At 42.4% G+C, this 17099-nt stretch overlaps 1 protein-coding gene and 1 long non-coding RNA gene across 20 annotated transcripts in view; one reads left to right on the forward strand and one right to left on the reverse strand.

Moving 5' to 3' along the window:
* Positions 1 to 1372: 1372 nt before the first annotated feature.
* Positions 1373 to 10499, reverse strand: LOC137236527 (uncharacterized). 13 transcript variants are annotated; one of them, XR_010948471.1, is made up of 10 exons: positions 10301 to 10499; positions 9643 to 9708; positions 9104 to 9581; positions 8827 to 9039; positions 8537 to 8766; positions 8140 to 8479; positions 7590 to 8086; positions 7382 to 7532; positions 3416 to 3740; positions 1374 to 3356 (listed from the first exon to the last, which is right to left on the reverse strand). It is a non-coding gene; the product is annotated as an uncharacterized lncRNA (long non-coding RNA). The 13 variants fall into 13 exon arrangements; XR_010948469.1 differs by having other exon boundaries at positions 10298 to 10499; XR_010948470.1 differs by lacking the exon at positions 10301 to 10499 and adding an exon at positions 10197 to 10263.
* Positions 10500 to 10524: 25 nt separating this feature from the next.
* The window catches only part of LOC137236526 (cell division cycle 5-related protein-like), a 276855-nt gene continuing 270280 nt past the window's right edge, over positions 10525 to 17099 (forward strand). For 2 of the 7 annotated variants that reach the window (XR_010948454.1, XM_067759261.1), the window contains exons 1-3: positions 10877 to 11685; positions 11747 to 11951; positions 11995 to 12128. Coding sequence is in view for 1 of the 7 variants with exons in the window: in XM_067759261.1 (XP_067615362.1) it covers positions 11641 to 11685; positions 11747 to 11951; positions 11995 to 12086 (342 nt within the window). In the remaining 6 variants the exon portion in view is untranslated. Of the gene's footprint in view, positions 10774 to 10876; positions 11686 to 11746; positions 12129 to 17099 lie in introns of those variants that run through there. The other 5 variants (XR_010948455.1, XR_010948459.1, XR_010948456.1 and 2 more) reach the window with 5 other exon arrangements.

The raw sequence follows: 17099 nt of genomic DNA on the forward strand, positions 1-17099 counted from the left end.
AGACTATTCCAGAATACGAACGGAACAGTTATGACGCATTGATGGCTGCTGTAGAACGGCGATACGGAAGCGAACACAGGAAACAGATATTTCAAATAGAATTGCAAAACCGCTACCAAAAAGCTAACGAGACCTTGCAGGAGTTTGCTTCTGACATTGAAAGATTGGCTCATCTTGCAAATGCGGATGCACCCGTGGAATACACGGAAAGAGTGAAGATTCAGAGCTTCATAAATGGCATACGGGACGTGGAAACGAAGCGAGCTACATACGCAAACCCAAAGCCAACATTCGCAGAAACGGTGTCACAAGCTCTGATTCAGGAAACAGCGTCGCTTCTGTGTAAGCCAGTTTTCAAAGCACGCCGTGTGGAAGTAGAAAGGCCAGAGTGGGTAGACCCAATTTTGGAAGCACTGAAGGGATCTCAACAGAAGAATGCCGGAGTTATTAAATGTTTCAAGTGCGGCAACCCAGGTCACATTGCACGTCATTGCGATCTTGGTGCTAATAGTTCCAACAATGTGGGTGGCCGTAAACGCAAAGCTGGCGGAAATGAGCAAGAGCGAGTAAGAGGTAGAGAGCTAGATCCAGCTATTGAATGCCCTGTGATATCTGTGTCGCAAATTGGTAGAAAATCGAGCAGTCTTACCGTCAGAGGGAATGTGGATGGCAAAGAACGAGTACTGACTGTAGATACGGGCGCATCTCATTCCTTGATCCGATCTGACTTGGTCAACAGGAGAGTAAAACCGTTACCTGGAGCAAAGTTGCGTACGGTCACTGGCGAGTATAACCGAGTTCAGGGAGAAGTGATATGTGAAGTATTGATTGGGAAGGTCATGGTTCTACACAAATTTGTTGTGGCGGAGATTGTTGATGAAGTTATATTGGGAGTGGATTTCTTGGTTGACCATGACATCAAGATCGATATGCAGAGAAGGGTGATGCGTTATGAGAACCAAGATGTGCCACTTAACTTTAGTTTGGAAAAAGGTTTCAGCAGTAATCGAGTACTGGTGGAGAAAAGTCGACAAAGGCCACGAAAGTCAAAGGTAAAGGTTGATGAAACGAATGGGCCAAACAAAGCGAAATCAAAAGTACCTGCGACAAAAACACCGGCATTGACAAACCCTAATGGACGCACTAAAACGACTGCAAGAATTTTGCAGGAAGCATGCAAGGGTGGTTTCAAGCCATCGCGCACTTCTGTTGGGAAACGGCGGAACGATACTGTCAAGCCAATCCGTCAAGCGCAAGCTCTGCGAAGTAGTTCATTGGTCAAACAACAGAGTGTGAGGAAACGACTAAGGATAATGAGTAGTAAGATCAAACGCAGGTACAATGAGAACAATAATTCGGAAGGGTTCTTGGAGGGAGATTTGGTACTGTTAAACAACCCTCTCCGGCGGAAAGGTGTTCCAGCCAAAATTCGGTGCATTTGGGAAGGCCCGTACAAGGTTGTGAAGAAGATCAGTAATTCCATCTACCGCATACAAACCATTGGGAAACCACGAAATAGAAAGGTGGTTCATTTGGAGATGCTAGCGGCGTTTAGATCGAGAGATTTGTCTGATCGGGACGATCAGACTTAGGTGGAGGGCAGTGTAACGAATGTTAGCAGCACTGAGCGATGCTATCGTCTCTAAGCGATGCTAACCAGTGACGTGAATGCACATCAATAATTCATCATTATGTATCTACATAAACGAATAAATAATTGCGTCTACACATATGTACGTATACGAACATCTGAGCGGCAATGCACAAATACATGCATATATCTTATCTGAGTTGTCACAAGAGAGAGCAATAATTTGTGCACGTAGTTGTGGCTGGCGATTTTGTAGCCGAAACAACTAGTAACTTCTGGAAATCGAAGAGCCTAGAAGTATGCAGCGTAAACTATAAAAGCAGTGCAGGCGAGTAAGAAGAATTCAGTTTGATTTGAATTGTCAAGCAGTTACGAGTAAGACGATATCTAGCGAGCAATAGCACTATTATTTTGAAAGTCAGTTTCCTTTAAGATATGAGTTTGGTTATTAAGCTATTCGTTGCACAGTTTGAGTGTTATTGTGAAGTATTTTAATAAAGGCCATTTTTCCGTTATTCAATATTGGAGTTATTTATTCAACAGTTTAGCGATACGATCCTAGCAAAAGGGCAAATAAGAGGATTTGCAGCAAATTCGTTACAATATTATTATATATGTACATGAACTTGGAACTTATATTAATCCAGTTCATATAAAACAGAAGAACTTTAATAATAAATAAACTCGCTTAATTGGTTTTTGTTTTCCAATTGAAATCTCTTCTAAGCGAGCAAAAAATAATTTTAAGCTTCAGAAAAAACTCCAATTATTTGAATAATCTACAACTTAAAGCTTAGTAGAAATTCAGATCAAGAATATTCAAAGGTGTCGTGGATCCGATTGCTGTCATAATTGAAGAACTTAAAAATGTACGACTATTAATTGAGTCAGACTTATTATTGTTCTAAATCTAATCATTCAAGCAATAATTCTGCAACCCAAAGCAGGAGTATTGATTGGTTTCAAATCTAATTCCGACAGCAATCGTATCACATCCCTTATTATATATGTACGTGATATTGCAACTTAAATTAATACAATTGATATAAAGAAAAGTAAGTACTTTAATAATAACATAAACTCTCTTAATTGGTTTTTGTTTTCCAATTGAAATCTTTTCTAAGCGAGCAGAAAATAATTTTAAGCTGCAGAATAAACTTCAATTATTTGAATAATCTACAACTTAAAGCTTAGTAGAAATTCAGATTACGTTTACTCTTTTTTCAAATCAAGAATATTCAAAGGTGTCGTGGAATCCGATTGCTGTCGTAATTGATGAACTTAAAAATGTACGACTTGTAATAAAGTCAGACTTATTATTGTTCTAAATCTAATTATTCAAGCAATAATTCTACAACCCTTAGCAGGAGTATTGATTGGTTTCAAATCTAATTCCGACAGCAATTGTATCACATCCCTTATTATATATGTACGTGATATTGCAACTTAAATTAATACTGTTGATATAAAGAAAAGAAAATACTTTAACAATAAATAAACTCTCTTAATTGGTTTTTGTTTTCCAATTGAAATCTTTTCCTGTGCAAGCACATCGCTAACCTGTGTTGGCAAAAGATATGATTATACTGTCTTCGATAGATAGTCGGACGAGCCGCTACTCGGCGAAGTAGAGACGACCGTTGTGTCGGTGGCAGCTGTTACAACAGCAGTTTCTAACTTTACACCATCCGTACAGTGTTATGAATGCTTCACTGCCTTTTCCAATTGCTTGGCGCCAGCAATTTTGCTGTTTGTAAAGCTTTAGCTGTAATGCAAATATATAGATGGGTTAAAGTGGTTTTCGTATGTTATTCAACAACTCACCCTATACCATCATCACAGCCTCCTCATCGATTTTGAATATGTGTACTGTTTCAGTATTCAGACCCAGTTCGTGCAACCGATTCATTCATATACTGTTGGTATTTGAGCCGTAGATGCAATGGAAGATATTTTGATTCTTTTTGAAGTGTAACATTTGTAAACAGTTGGGTTTCTCTGCTGTCACCATCACCACTAGAGAGCTATTGAAGAAACGCTCGACCAAGATAATATGTGAGATTTACACGCATAGATTTCTTCCACCTTTTCACAGTTATTGATGGAAAAAATGTGAAAGCCATATTTACCATCCAATACCGAAATAGAACTGTAGAGGAAGAAACATTTTATAAAATTTAATAAAATCAAAAAATGATAGTTGTGCTAAAATGGGGTAACGTATTGTATGTTAAAGTATAGCGAAGTCTCAGCGGCTTTGTCCTGGTGAAAATTGAGTTTGAATAGGTTTTATTCTTCATTCTTAGAAACATGTACGAAGGTACCTGGTAAGATATTAAAAATCCTCAACGCTTTTTTTGCTATAACTTAAAAAAACTCATATTCAAACTTCTGCTTAACTTCTACATATCAATAGCTACCTTTACCACCAGGAGTCACTATTGCTTCTACGCCTATGCTATTGTTTCCTACATCGATGAACTTTGTAATAAAATAAACAGCTATCTCCCCAATCTCTCCAGTTTTGTCGCCTCGCGAAACCTGATATTTTCATCAACCAAATCATCGGTGACCTTATTTAAAACATGCCAAATGTCGACCGTGCTTGGGAGCAGTGGTGGACCCAACAGAAGAGATCGAGCGCTTGGCATGGGCTCATGAGGCGGTAGAAGTAGGTCGAAGGCAGTTCAAAAGGTTTGCTGCGAGAAACCCTCGGTTCTGCAACCGGTATGAGGAGGAAGAAGCGTCGAATGGCAGAAAGGGCCCAGTCCCAGAGCCGCGACGCAGGGCAGTCCCATAGACAAGACAAGTAGGCCCAAAGCTGTAAGACAGATGGGCCCCAATAGCGAGGTAGCAACTACCTCGAAGGCTGCGAGTCAGAGGGAAGTTCCAACTATGGAAGTAGGAGATAAGCCAAAGGGAGATAACGCTAAGACTCCGACTTTCTCGGAGGTGCCAGAGGGAGCTAAGACTCCGGCTTTCTCGGAGGTGCCAAAGGGAAATAACACTAAGACGCCGGCTTTTCCCGAGAAAATGAGTGATGTGGCAAAGCAGTCACTGACTGTGGCGCTGGTTGATCGTAGCAGTCCTTTCGAACAGATGACTAGTGAAAGGTGGAGATCTGTAGAAAAGGAGCTTAAGATGATGCGGGAATAACCAAGTAAGCTCCTTCCAACTTTTGATTCGGGGCATGGTATAATGGTATGAAGATGATAGCGTGCGACAACATCGCGAGCTTGCGTGGCTGGAGGAAGTGGTTCCAAACCTCCAAAGGCAGGGCACGAACGCGCGTTTTGAGATGGTGGATAAAGCGCAAATCCCCAAGGTACCAAAAGTTAAGGTATGGATACCATGCGTGATGAAGTCGGAGGATACACTGCGCCTTTTGCAGAATCAGAATCCGAACATACCGACACAGGATTGGAAGGTACTTACTGTATCTCGGCCTACGGAGGAAGGTCAGTTATACATCTTCCAAATAAACAAGCAGGCGGAGGATATATTGTAAGCGCAGCTTGGAAAAATGTCCTTAGGTACAGGCAAAATTTATATGCGACTCAGGAAAAGAAGTCGCGGGTATTAAAGTCCTAACACGCTGGACGTGGGCGAAGTCGAAAAGGACCTCAAAAGCCTAAGGGAAAAAAGACAGGTGGAGGTAGCCCACGTCACCCCGAATGTGTTAGAAGGGGACCAATAGCCAGATGGTGCTGTGAGTCGCACAGAGGAACACCCGGCACAACAGGTACAAGAGTCTGAAGGGGGCTTCGAACACTCTAAACCAAAAGGGCTAGGGGAGGACGACGACGTCCCGATGAAGGTGCTGGAGGGGGACAAGCAGCCCATTGGTGCTGCGAGTCCTACAGATAAACCTCCAACACAGTAAAGTGGCGTCGAGCGAACTCCTCCTCCTAACGCGCTGATCCAGGAACCGTGGCTTCCATCGGGAGGAAAGGTTTCTGGAATTAGCGCGCGCGGATTTGGCGTTTACTATGCGCAAACGGAAGGACGGGTGCGAGCTGTAGTAATGGTAAGGAAACAGCTGCATTCATATATGCTGCCTAATTACACTACTGAGGACCTCGTAGTGGTGGTGAAATCGCCGGGCTCAGATGGTACATGTCCGGCCATGCTACAAGTTTCAAGTAGGGCGGTCGTGGGATGGCTTAAAATAATATTCGATGGGTGCATAAACTGAATCATGTACCGCACTCTTAGAGAACTGCTCGTGTAGCTTTCCACCCAAAGGCGGGGAAGATCGGTCACGTGTATCCCAAAGATTATAGACCCAATAGCTTACCATCATTTCTGCTCAAAACCTTTGAGAGGCTGCTAGATGTGTACATAAAGTCCAACGTGGATGAAAAGCTGCTCTCCACAACACAACAGGCGTACACCAAAGGCAAGTCAGTAGACACCGCATTGCATAGGGTGGTAATAGGCATAGAAAAAGCCCTGGAATATAAGGAATATGCTCTAGAAGTCTTCTTAAGCATTGCCGGGGCTTTCTAAATGAGCGATTATTGATGGTCTTAATTACGTTAAAGTACATCCAGCCTTACCCAGATGGATCGACTGCATGTTAAACTGCAGTAAGATTACATCGCAATGGGGATTGTACGCGGCCACGAAATTAGGGGACAGGGGCACTCCGCAGGGAGGGGTGCTATCAGCTCTGCTGTGGACGCTGGTCATTAACCAGCTGCTTAGGGGATTCTACGAGGGACCAGAAAAACTTACGGTTTACGCAGATGACGTTGCATATGGTCTTGTTTACAAAGAGGTACAAGGTCCCTAATTGGACCAGGCCTAAGTTAGGAGGGGCGACCCTAAGGGAGAAACCTTGCACAAATTATCTAGGAATGATCCTAGACAGTAAGCTGTCATGGAAGCTCAACGTGGAGGAGAGGGTGAGGAAGGCTTCAACGGCACTTTATGCATGTAAAAGAATGCAAAAGAACCGGCATATACGATCAGAAGGAACTCGATGACGATGCCTCAAAACTAACAACCAAAAGTAATAATTATCATTTCACTGACACAAATTTTATAGTTTTTTTTCGGGATTTGGACACAATGTTGTTGTTGTTTTTGTAGCGACAAGGTTGCTCCCCGAAGGGTTTGGGGAGTGTTATCGATGTGATGGTCCTTTAGCCGGATACAGATCCGGTACGCTCCAGTAACACAGCACCATTAAAGTGCTAGCCCGACTATCTTGGGAACGATTTATGTGGCCACATTAAACCTTCAGGCCATCCCTCCCTATCCACCCCCCCCCCCCCCCCCACAGATCCTTGTCTGTTAGTGAAACGGATTCGCCGCAGATAGGTGAGGTTGACAATTGGGTTTGGAGAAGCTATATATTGCGCTGGCAACCTGAAGGGTTGCGCTACACAGCCCCTTGAATCTGGTATTTTAGTCGCCTCTTACGACAGGCATACCTACCGCAGATAAATTCTGACCCCTAACCCGCTGGGGGTATTTGGACACAATCTTTTCATTATATTACTTAACAATTTATAGGCTTCATTCTGTATTGCGAACGATAGCTCAGACGAACGATTCGCCTCCAAACGATATCGCCTAGCAATGGTATTCTCTATCATTTTCGTTCGGTCTTTACCTTTCTAACTAACAGGAAGGCAAAAGTAATTGTCAAGTGATAAGTTGCCATTGTTTAACATAGTGCAAATACACTAGCGATTCGTCTCTGATCCGCATCGAAAGTTCGTTTCGTAATAGAGAATGAGGCCCTAAGATTAGACATTTTTTTCAATTTGTATTTTGACTTACCAGCAACAACAGAATCATGTTTAATTGTACGCCGCACAAGCAATTTAGCATCATGTAACGAAGCCCAGTTTCTTCCAAAAATTGTTCAACACTGCCACATAAAATCAATGTACTTGTTCTAGCATTAACGCAACCTTTAAATAATTATAAACTATAAAAATGAAATTGATGTCAAACCTTGGAAAATGTTGAAACGTTCACCACCAACCTGACGTTCTTCAAAGTAATCACATTGACCCAAAACACTTGAATTAATATCATTAGCTGTAGTCATAACAGCACCACCACAAGCTTTCATTCTACGTTTCCAATCTTCTTCAGGTACATGAATAGCACAGAACATATCACGATCTGCAAAATACTGTGTATCAACATCACCAATTGGCAATTTAGAAAACACAACATTGGCGCCTTACTTAGCTAGTTTATTCTACAGAATACGCCATTCAGCATCAACAATTTTCTGATACTCTTGGACATTAGAGGACATTGCTGTGGCAGATCATTTTTCCAATAACACTTTGTTGCTCCTTTGATTGGCGCTTCGACATGTACAGCCATGTCATATTTTAGCATGCATAATTTTAATGCTTTACGTATAGCTTTAATGATGATACGTGCATGCACGCCTTCCGCAACATCTGGCTTAACTTGTTTTAAGATTTCACATGCTTAAAATACTACTGAAGTGGTGCCATCGCCGACCTGATAAGAGAAACATTTTTATTCTACACATTCTAATATAACAAAAAACTTACCTCAGCATTTTGAGATTTGGCGATGTCTACTAGAGTTTTAAGGCTGGATTCACAATATCCAATGGTTTCATAATGGTTTCCCCATCATTTGAAATTGTGGCCTTACCACTGGAATCAACAATATGCTTGTCAATACTACGTGAACCCAATGTAGTGCGTACAGTGCCACAATTGAATGCGAGGCATTGATGTTGGATATGAGTTGAGGTTTACCATGAGAGCTATCGGTACCCAAGCATTTTTTACACAAATACTCATGTACCCAATACAAGTTCAAGACATTCATATTTATCGACACGCTGTCCGGTATGGCCCAAATGTTGGAAATATGCAGTTGGCACTGTTGAGGAAAAATATGGATCAATGAAGACAAGTAAAAGTGAAATATTTTTTTTACCATCTCTTGTTACTTTACACATTAGACATTGGAAACGACGACCAGCATCTACAAGTTGCTATTGAGCCTTGCAACGATTGCATCTAATTGCACCCAATTCACCAAAATTTACAATGGGTGGCTCATATTCACCCTCAACCGTGCGTGCCATTGGTGAGACGGTAAGTTTAATGGACAAAGCTGTTGTTTTTAACAAATCAGCTGTTGCAGATATGCAATACAAAGACGACCTGCAGAGAAGAAAGATCAATGTAATTGCCAAACAAAACATTAATTTCGATTATCGATACCTAACGTAACGTGGCGAGGAGTTACCCTGATCTTCTACTACATATTTTGTGGTCACCAATGGTGGTAATAAACCCTGTTCATTAGTAATAAAAGCACCACCAGCGCTATTTTTATTTTCAATGATAACGCTTATCGGATTTGGCATCTGATCGGGATCTAAACGGCGTTGGGCTTGATCATACTGTTGCGGCTGTAACAGGTGCAGGTGGTTGCTAAAGAAAATAACACAAAAATAATCATCAGCAAATTTGTAAATTATTAGTTGTATTAACATACATTATAACCAGAACGTCCGGACGTGTCCGGGTATTGAAGGTTGACCCGGCTTGGGTGGTTGACTGAGCATTGGCGTCTGTCCAGGTTGCGTTGGTGGCATCATAAAAGCCATCAATAACAAGTGCCAAGAATATATCCGCGGCATACCTGCCGACCAAAATGATTCAGGGGGTTGTGATTGCCAACCTCACCTACCCGTGGCGAATCCTGTACCTAACAATTTGGTGTGAACAATTGGTGCCAGTTAACCCTCTGAAATAATCGGCGCAATTGTACGCCATTGTGTTGGCATTAATTTGGCAAAATGCAAAAGCTTTTCATCCTTCTCCCATGACCATTCTGTCTTCTTTATGCTAGGATCAAGCCATTCGTACCAGCGTGCCTTACATTGCTTGGCAGATTTGCGGTGCAGCAGTTATGCAATACGTGACCACTGGTTTTTACCATATTTCATTACAGCTGCTTTGAGGATTTCATCCTGAAAGTTATCAATTTAGTTAATAAACGGCCAAGAGTAACCAGTCACGTCAAATGCTTACCTCAGTGTTTCTCCACACACCATCTTTTATCATAATTCGCGGCATGGTGCTACATAATTGTGATGTCTTTCGATGAGCACAAAAATCAAATAAAAAACTGTTGTCGAAATAAACAGCAAAAATCATTGTATATTAGACTTTGGGAAAATTTTATAATAGCACCCCCCGAGTTAGGGGTAAAACTTGGTATCAAATGAAAGAGGGAGTTATCCCGATCACAAATATATATATTTTAAAGTGTGCAAACTTATAACTTAAAAGTTATTTGTTGTTAAAGTTTGCAAATTTAGCAAATTTCTATAGCACTTTAAATTACAATTTACACATCTTTCAAAACCTTAATCCACATACATATCTATATAAATTGGCAACGATAAACTTAAATTGCATTTTTGTATATTTCACATTTCATTTTTGCATTGTTTTCACTTATTATAAATGTTTTTGGTAAATCAATCGCGCTTTTGTAGCAACATGCACATATATATATATATATATATATATATATTGCAAACTTTAACACCAAATAACTTTTAAATTATAAGTTTGCGCACTTTAAAATATATATATATGTGATCTGGAGAACTCCCTCTTAATTTTAAATCTTTCCGGAGATATTCCATTTAAAACCCTCAAAATTGAAAAAATTTTCGACCACCAAATGTTTTGCTGTCTCTGCTGAATTAGAAATGGCGGATTTTTTTGCACGCAAAAATGACGTATTTTGCTATCCCAATAAAAATAATAGGTGCGAGAGAGCACGATACATTGTGGGAAAGCTAAATTTGTCAACATGCTATTTCATTTGGAGAATTTTTCATTCCAAATCGTCACCCCTGTCAAAATTTCGTGTGTCTGTGTGCGTTTTTGGACACACGATTTTTGCAGGGGTGGCTACCGCCACGGTGATATCCTTCTGCGCAGAAGGGTGTACTACGCCGGACTTGGCATGGCGTAGCCCAGGGTTATTTTTAAAAAAAAATTTTTGAATATAAAGATGTTGCATGCGCGAAATTCGGTGGAAAGCAGCGGACCGTAACAAAATTCTAGTAGGTCGCTTTCACCACACCAAAAACTTTAACACAATTTTTAACATAATTTAAGCACAGAAATACACTGATTGGAGTTTTAGTGAGTAAAAGTTAAAATTCTGAACACATTAGCAAAGAGGATAAATACAATAAGAACCGTCACTCGTTATTTTTTGGGCATTTACTCGATGTATACTGAGAGGTAGTCGCTACTTTTTTTTGGGCGAGATGTTTATAAATGTCTTCTATACATTTTCGTGGGGTATTAGTGTTTACTTTTTCGACTGTATTTAACTAACTTATTTAATTCTCTTTCCAAAAATCACAGTTGCACAAGGGGCCTACGCGGCATGTATAAATGCGAGACAATTAAAAATGTCCCTCTCAGAAAACATTCGGCATCAATTTTTTCAATTTCCAGCGAAATACTCACCACAAAATAACGAGTGACGGCTCTTATTGTATTTATCCTCTTTGGCAGCACAGCTTTGTAATGTCATCAATAAAATATATACATACATATATATATATGTGCATGTTGCTACAAAAGCGCCATTGATTTAATAAAAACATTTATAATAAGTAAAAACAATGCAAAAATGAAATGTGAAATATACACAAATGCAATTTAAGTTTATCGTTGCCAATTTATATAGATATGTATGTGGATTAAGGTTTTGAAAGATGTGTCAATTGTAATTTAAGGTGCTATAGAAATTTGCTAAATTTGCAAATTTTAACAACAAATAACTTTTAAATTATAAGTTTGCGTACTTTAAAATATATATATTTGTGATCGGGAGAACTCCCTCTTTCATTTGATACCAAGTTTTACCCCGAACTCGGGGGTGCTATTCTAAAATTTTCCCAAAGTCTTTAATATACAATGATTTTTGCTGTATATTTCGACAAAAATTTTTGATTTGATTTTTGTGCTCATCGAAAGAATTCACAATTATATAGCACCATGCCGCGAATTATGATAAAAGGTGGTGTGTGGAGAAACACTGAGGTAAGCATTTGACGTGACTGGTTACTCTTGGCCGTTTATTAACTAAATTGATAACTTTCAGGATGAAATCCTCAAAGCAGCTGTAATGAACTATGGCAAAAACCAGTGGTCACGTATTGCATCACTGCTGCACCGCAAATCTGCCAAGCAATGTAAGGCACGCTGGTACGAATGGCTTGATCCTAACATAAAAGCAGAATGGTCACGGGAGGAGGATGACAAGTTTTTGCATTTTGTTGGTGGTGAACGTTTCAACATTTTCCAAGGTTTGGCATTAATTTCATTTTTATAGTTTATAATTATTTAAAGGTTGCGTTAATGCTGGAACAAGTACATTGATTTTACGTGGCAGTGTTGAACAATTTTTGGAAGAAACTGAGCTTCGTTACATGATGCTATAATGCTTGTGCGGCGTACAATTAAACATGATTCTGTTGTTGCTGGTAAGTCAAAATACAAATTGAAAAAAAATCTTAGGGCCTCATTCTCTATTACGAAACGAACTTTCGATGCGGATCAGAGACGAATCGCTAGTGTATTTGCACTATGTTAAACAATGGCAACTTATCACTTGACAATTACTTTTGCCTTCCTGTTAGTTAGAACAGAACGAAAATGATAGAGAATACCATTGCTAGAAGAAATCGTTTGGAGGCGAATCGTTCGTCTGAGCTATCGTTAGCAATACAGAATGAAGCCTTTAAATTGTTAAGTAATATAATGAAAAGATTGTGTCCAAATACCCCCCAGCGAGTTAGGGAATTTACCCGCGGTAGGTATGCCTGTCGTAAGAGGCGACTAATATACCAGATTCAAGGGGTTGTGTAGCGCAACCCTTCAGGTTGCCAGCGCAATATATAGCTTCTCCAAACCCAATTGTCAACCTCACCTATCCGCGCCGAATCCTGTTTCACTAACAGACGACGATCTGGGGTGGGTGGGTGGCTGGGTAGGGAGGGATGGCCTGAATGTTTAATGTGGCTACATAAATCGTTCCCGAGATGGTCGGGCTGGCACTTTAATGGTGCTGTGTTACCGGAGCGTACCGGATCTGTATCCGGCTAAAGGACGATCACATCGATAACACTCCCCAAAGCCTTCGGGGAGCAACCTTATCGCTACAAAAACAACAACATTGTGCCCAAATTCCGAAAAAAAACTATAAAATTTGTGTCAGTGAAATGATAATTACTGCTTTTGGTTGTTAGTTTTGAGGCATCGTCATCGAGTTCTTTCTGATCGTATATGCCGGTTCTTTTGCATTCTTTTACATGCATAAAGTGCCGTTGAAGCCTTCCTCACCCTCTCCACGTTGAGCTTCCATGACAGCTTACTGTCTAGGATCATTCCTAGATATTTTGTGCAAGGTTTCTCCCGTAGGGTCGCCCCTCCTAACTTAGGCCTGGTCCAATGAGGGACCTTGTACCTCTTTGCAAACAAGACCATATGCAACGTCATCTACGTAAACCGTAAGTTTTTCTGGTCCCTCATAGAATCCTCTAAGCAGTTGGTTAATGACCAGCGTCCACAGCAGAGGTGATAGCACCCCTCCCTGCGGAGTGCCCCTGTCCACTAATTTCGTGGCCGCGTACAATCCCCATTGCGATGTAATCTTACTGCAGTTTAACATGCAGTCGATCCATCTGGGTAAGGCTGGATGTACTTTAACGTAATTAAGACCATCAGTAATCGCCCATTCAGAAAGCCCCGGCAATGCTTAAGAAGACTTCTAGAGTATATTCCTTATATTCCAGGGCTTTTTCTATGCTTATTACCACCCTATGCAATGCGGTGTCTACTGACTTGCCTTTGGTGTACGCCTGTTGTGTTGTGGAGAGCAGCTTTTCATCCACGTTGGACTTTATGTACACATCTATCAGCCTCTCAAAGGTTTTGAGCAGAAATGATGTTAAGTTATTGGGTCTATAATCTTTGGGATACACGTGACCGATCTTCCCCGCCTTTGGTAGGAAAGCTACACGAGCAGTTCTCCAAGAGTGCGGTACATGATTCAGTTTATGCACCCATCGAATATTATTTTAAGCCATCCCACGACCGCCCTACTTGAAACTTGTAGCATGGCCGGACATGTACCATCTGAGCCCGGCGATTTCACCACCACTACGAGATCCTCAGTAGTGTAATTAGGCAGCATATATGAATGCAGCTGTTTCCTTACCATTACTACAGCTCGTACCCGTCCTTCCGTTTGCGCATAGTAAACGCCAAATCCGCGCGCGCTAAGTCCAGAAACCTTTCCTCCGGATGGAAGCCACGGCTCCTGGATCAGTGCGTTAGGAGGAGGAGTTCGCTCGACGCCACTTTACTGTGTTGGAGGTTTATCTGTAGGACTCGCAGCACCAATGGGCTGCTTGTCCCCCTCCAGCACCTTCATCGTGACGTCGTCGTCCTCCCCTAGCCCTTTTGGTTTAGAGTGTTCGAAGCCCCCTTCAGCCTCTTGTACCTGTTGTGCCGGGTGTTCCTCTGTGCGACTCACAGCACCATCTGGCTGTTGGTCCCCTTCTAACACATTCGGGGTGACGTGGGCTACCTCCGCATGTCTTTTTTTGTTAGGCTTTTGAGGTCCTTTTCGACTTCGCCCACGTCCAGCGTGTTAGGACTTTAATACCCGCGACTTCTTTTCCTGAGTCGCATATAAATTTTGCCTGTACCTAAGGACATTTTTCCAAGCTGCGCGTACAATATATCCTTGTTGTTGTTGTTGTAGCAATGCTCACCCCACCTAATAGCCCCGACCGATCACAAATTGTCATCAATATCCTCTAACGGGAGTCCAAGGAAACTTGCCGTTTCAACAGGGGTGGGCCATAAGGAAAGGGGTGTTAGAGGCGTTGGTTCCACATTACAATTGAAGAGATGGTTGGTGTCATGTGGGGACACATTGCAATACATACATTTTGTATGTCGGGGTTGATTATGGATAGGTAAAAGTTTAACCTGTTACAGTATCCAGAACGAAGTTGAGCAAGGGTGACACGCGTTTCCCTGGGGAGTATGCGTTCCTCTTCCGCGAGTTTTGGATAATTTTCGTTAAGTACTGGATTCACCGGGCAAGATTTTGGGGTGTAGGACAGTCGGTAGCGTAGTGCCATCGACGTGGATGTTCAAAATGGTCGACATTTGGGACTTCCATGTTGTAAATAAAGTCGCGGAAGATTAAGTCGGTGATAATGCCAGGTTTCGCGAGGCGAAACAACTGGAGAGATCAGGGAGGTAGCCGTTTATTTTATTGCATAGCACATCGATCTTTGGGCCTGGGCCTGTGGCTATTATTGTGCAGTCATCGGCGTAGGAAACGATTGTGACTCCTTCCGGTGGTGAAGGTAGCTTAGATATGTAGAAATTAAACAAAAGTGGGGATAGGACACCACCCTGTGGCACCCCTTGTTTAATTCTCCTTGATTTTGATGTTTCGTTTCTAAATTGCACCGATGCCTGCCGACCACCCAGATAATTTGCGGTCCACCTTTTAAGACATGGGGGAAGGGTAGACCCTTCCAGGTCTTGCAGTAACGAGCCATGGTTGACCGTATCAAAAGCTTTTGATAGGTCTAGCGCTACGAGTACTGTTCTATGGTGGGGATATTGATTTAAACCGCAATTTATCTGGGTGCTAATGGCATTTAGAGCGGTGGTAGTACTATGGAGTTTTCTGAAGCCATGCTGATGAGGGGCTAGCTGCAAATTTGCTTGGAAATAAGGGAGCAAAATGGCTTCAAGCGTCTTTGCCACTGGCGATAGGAGAGATATCGGACGATACGACTCACCTATGTTAGCTGGTTTCCCAGGCTTTAGTAGCGGGACCACCTTGGCCATTTTCCATTTCTCAGGTATGACAAAGGTGGAAAGAGACAGGTTGAAGACATGCGCTAAATATTTGAAACCCTCTTTCCCTAGGCTTTTAAGCATCGGCATGGCTATGCCGTCTGGGCCCACTGCTTTGGATGGTTTAGCACGACCAAGGGCGTCCTCAACCTCTTTAGCGGTGATGGTGATTGGTGACGCGCTGAATTTATGTTTATGTGCGTGTCTATTGGCTCTCCGTCTATCTTTGTCGACCGTAGGATGCATTATATATTGTCGGCAGAAAGCGCTCGCGCATTTTTTCGATTCCAAAAGCACTTTGTCGCCAAAGGCGATGGAAACTTTGTCTTTGTGCTTAGTCGGATTCGATAGGGACTTTACGGTGGACCAAAGTTTACCCACACCGGTGAGAGGTTACAACCTTTTAGGTGCTCCTCCCATTTCGCCCGCTTGTGTTCATCCACAAGCAATCTGATGCGTTGGTTTATATCCCTTATTTGGAGGTCGCCTGGATCAAGCTGTCTTATAAGGTCACGTTCTCTCGCTAAGTTTGCGGCCTCCGCCGGGAAGTGGGGCCGGATTTCGGGAATTCTCCCGGCGGGAATGAAATGTGCCGAGGCGGATTTAATGACCTTACGGAAGGCACGCTCCCCTTGGCGGGCATCAGTCGGGATAGGGAGGGCAGCAAAGCGGCTGTCTGTAAAGGATTTATATTCTTCCCACTTTCCTTTTTTGAAGTTTATGAAAGTGCGTTTTTCAGTGACGATGAAGTCGGCGGTACGCTCAAGCGAAATAAGTATGGGCAGGTAGTCGGATTCCAATGTTACCATCGGCTGCCAGTTGACGCAGTTTACGAGTTCTGCGCTCACGATTGAGATATCTGGCGAGCTGTGACAGCTTCCTACCATACGTGTGAGGGCGTCTCCGTTTATTGTGCAGAACGTCGTTTCTTCTATTTGATCCGCCAACATCTCACCCCTACTGTCCGCCCGCAAGTTTGAATGCCATAGATCATGATGGGCATTGAAATCGCCTAAGATAATGCGATTGTTGCAGTGAGTAAGGCCCTGATATTAGGGCGGTATCCACTGGGGCAACAGGTGGCAGGAGGGATGTAGATGTTGATGATTTCTAGGTTTGCATCGCCTGACCGGACAGATAGGCCTTGACGTTCTAAGACATTGTCCCTGCGGTCGATGCCAGGATCAAATATATAATATTGCACAGAGTGGTGTATGATAAACGCGAGACCGCCTCCATTTTCGCTCTCGCGGTCTTTCCTGTGGACATTATACCCAGAGCAGGTCTGCAATGCAGATCTTGCTGTGAGTTTAGTCTCTTGAATCGCAGCTATGCGGATGTTGTGCCGCTTCATGAAATCGACTATCTCCGTAATCTTCCCAGTTAGTCCATTAGCGTTTAACTGCAGAATTCTGAAGTGCATAAGGGGAGACGTCGCCACTCTGGGGGTAAGTGACGGGTGTCTACGCCTGGGTTGTGGAAGGCCAGGACGCAGTTGCTGTTGTAGCCTTGGGACTGGGCGTCCTTGGGCAAGCATTGGGGTACCCGGATGATTTGGGTTTGCGACC

Source organism: Eurosta solidaginis, chromosome 1, assembly GCF_040869045.1.
Source record: "Eurosta solidaginis isolate ZX-2024a chromosome 1, ASM4086904v1, whole genome shotgun sequence".
NCBI classification, from domain to species: Eukaryota; Metazoa; Arthropoda; class Insecta; order Diptera; family Tephritidae; genus Eurosta; species Eurosta solidaginis.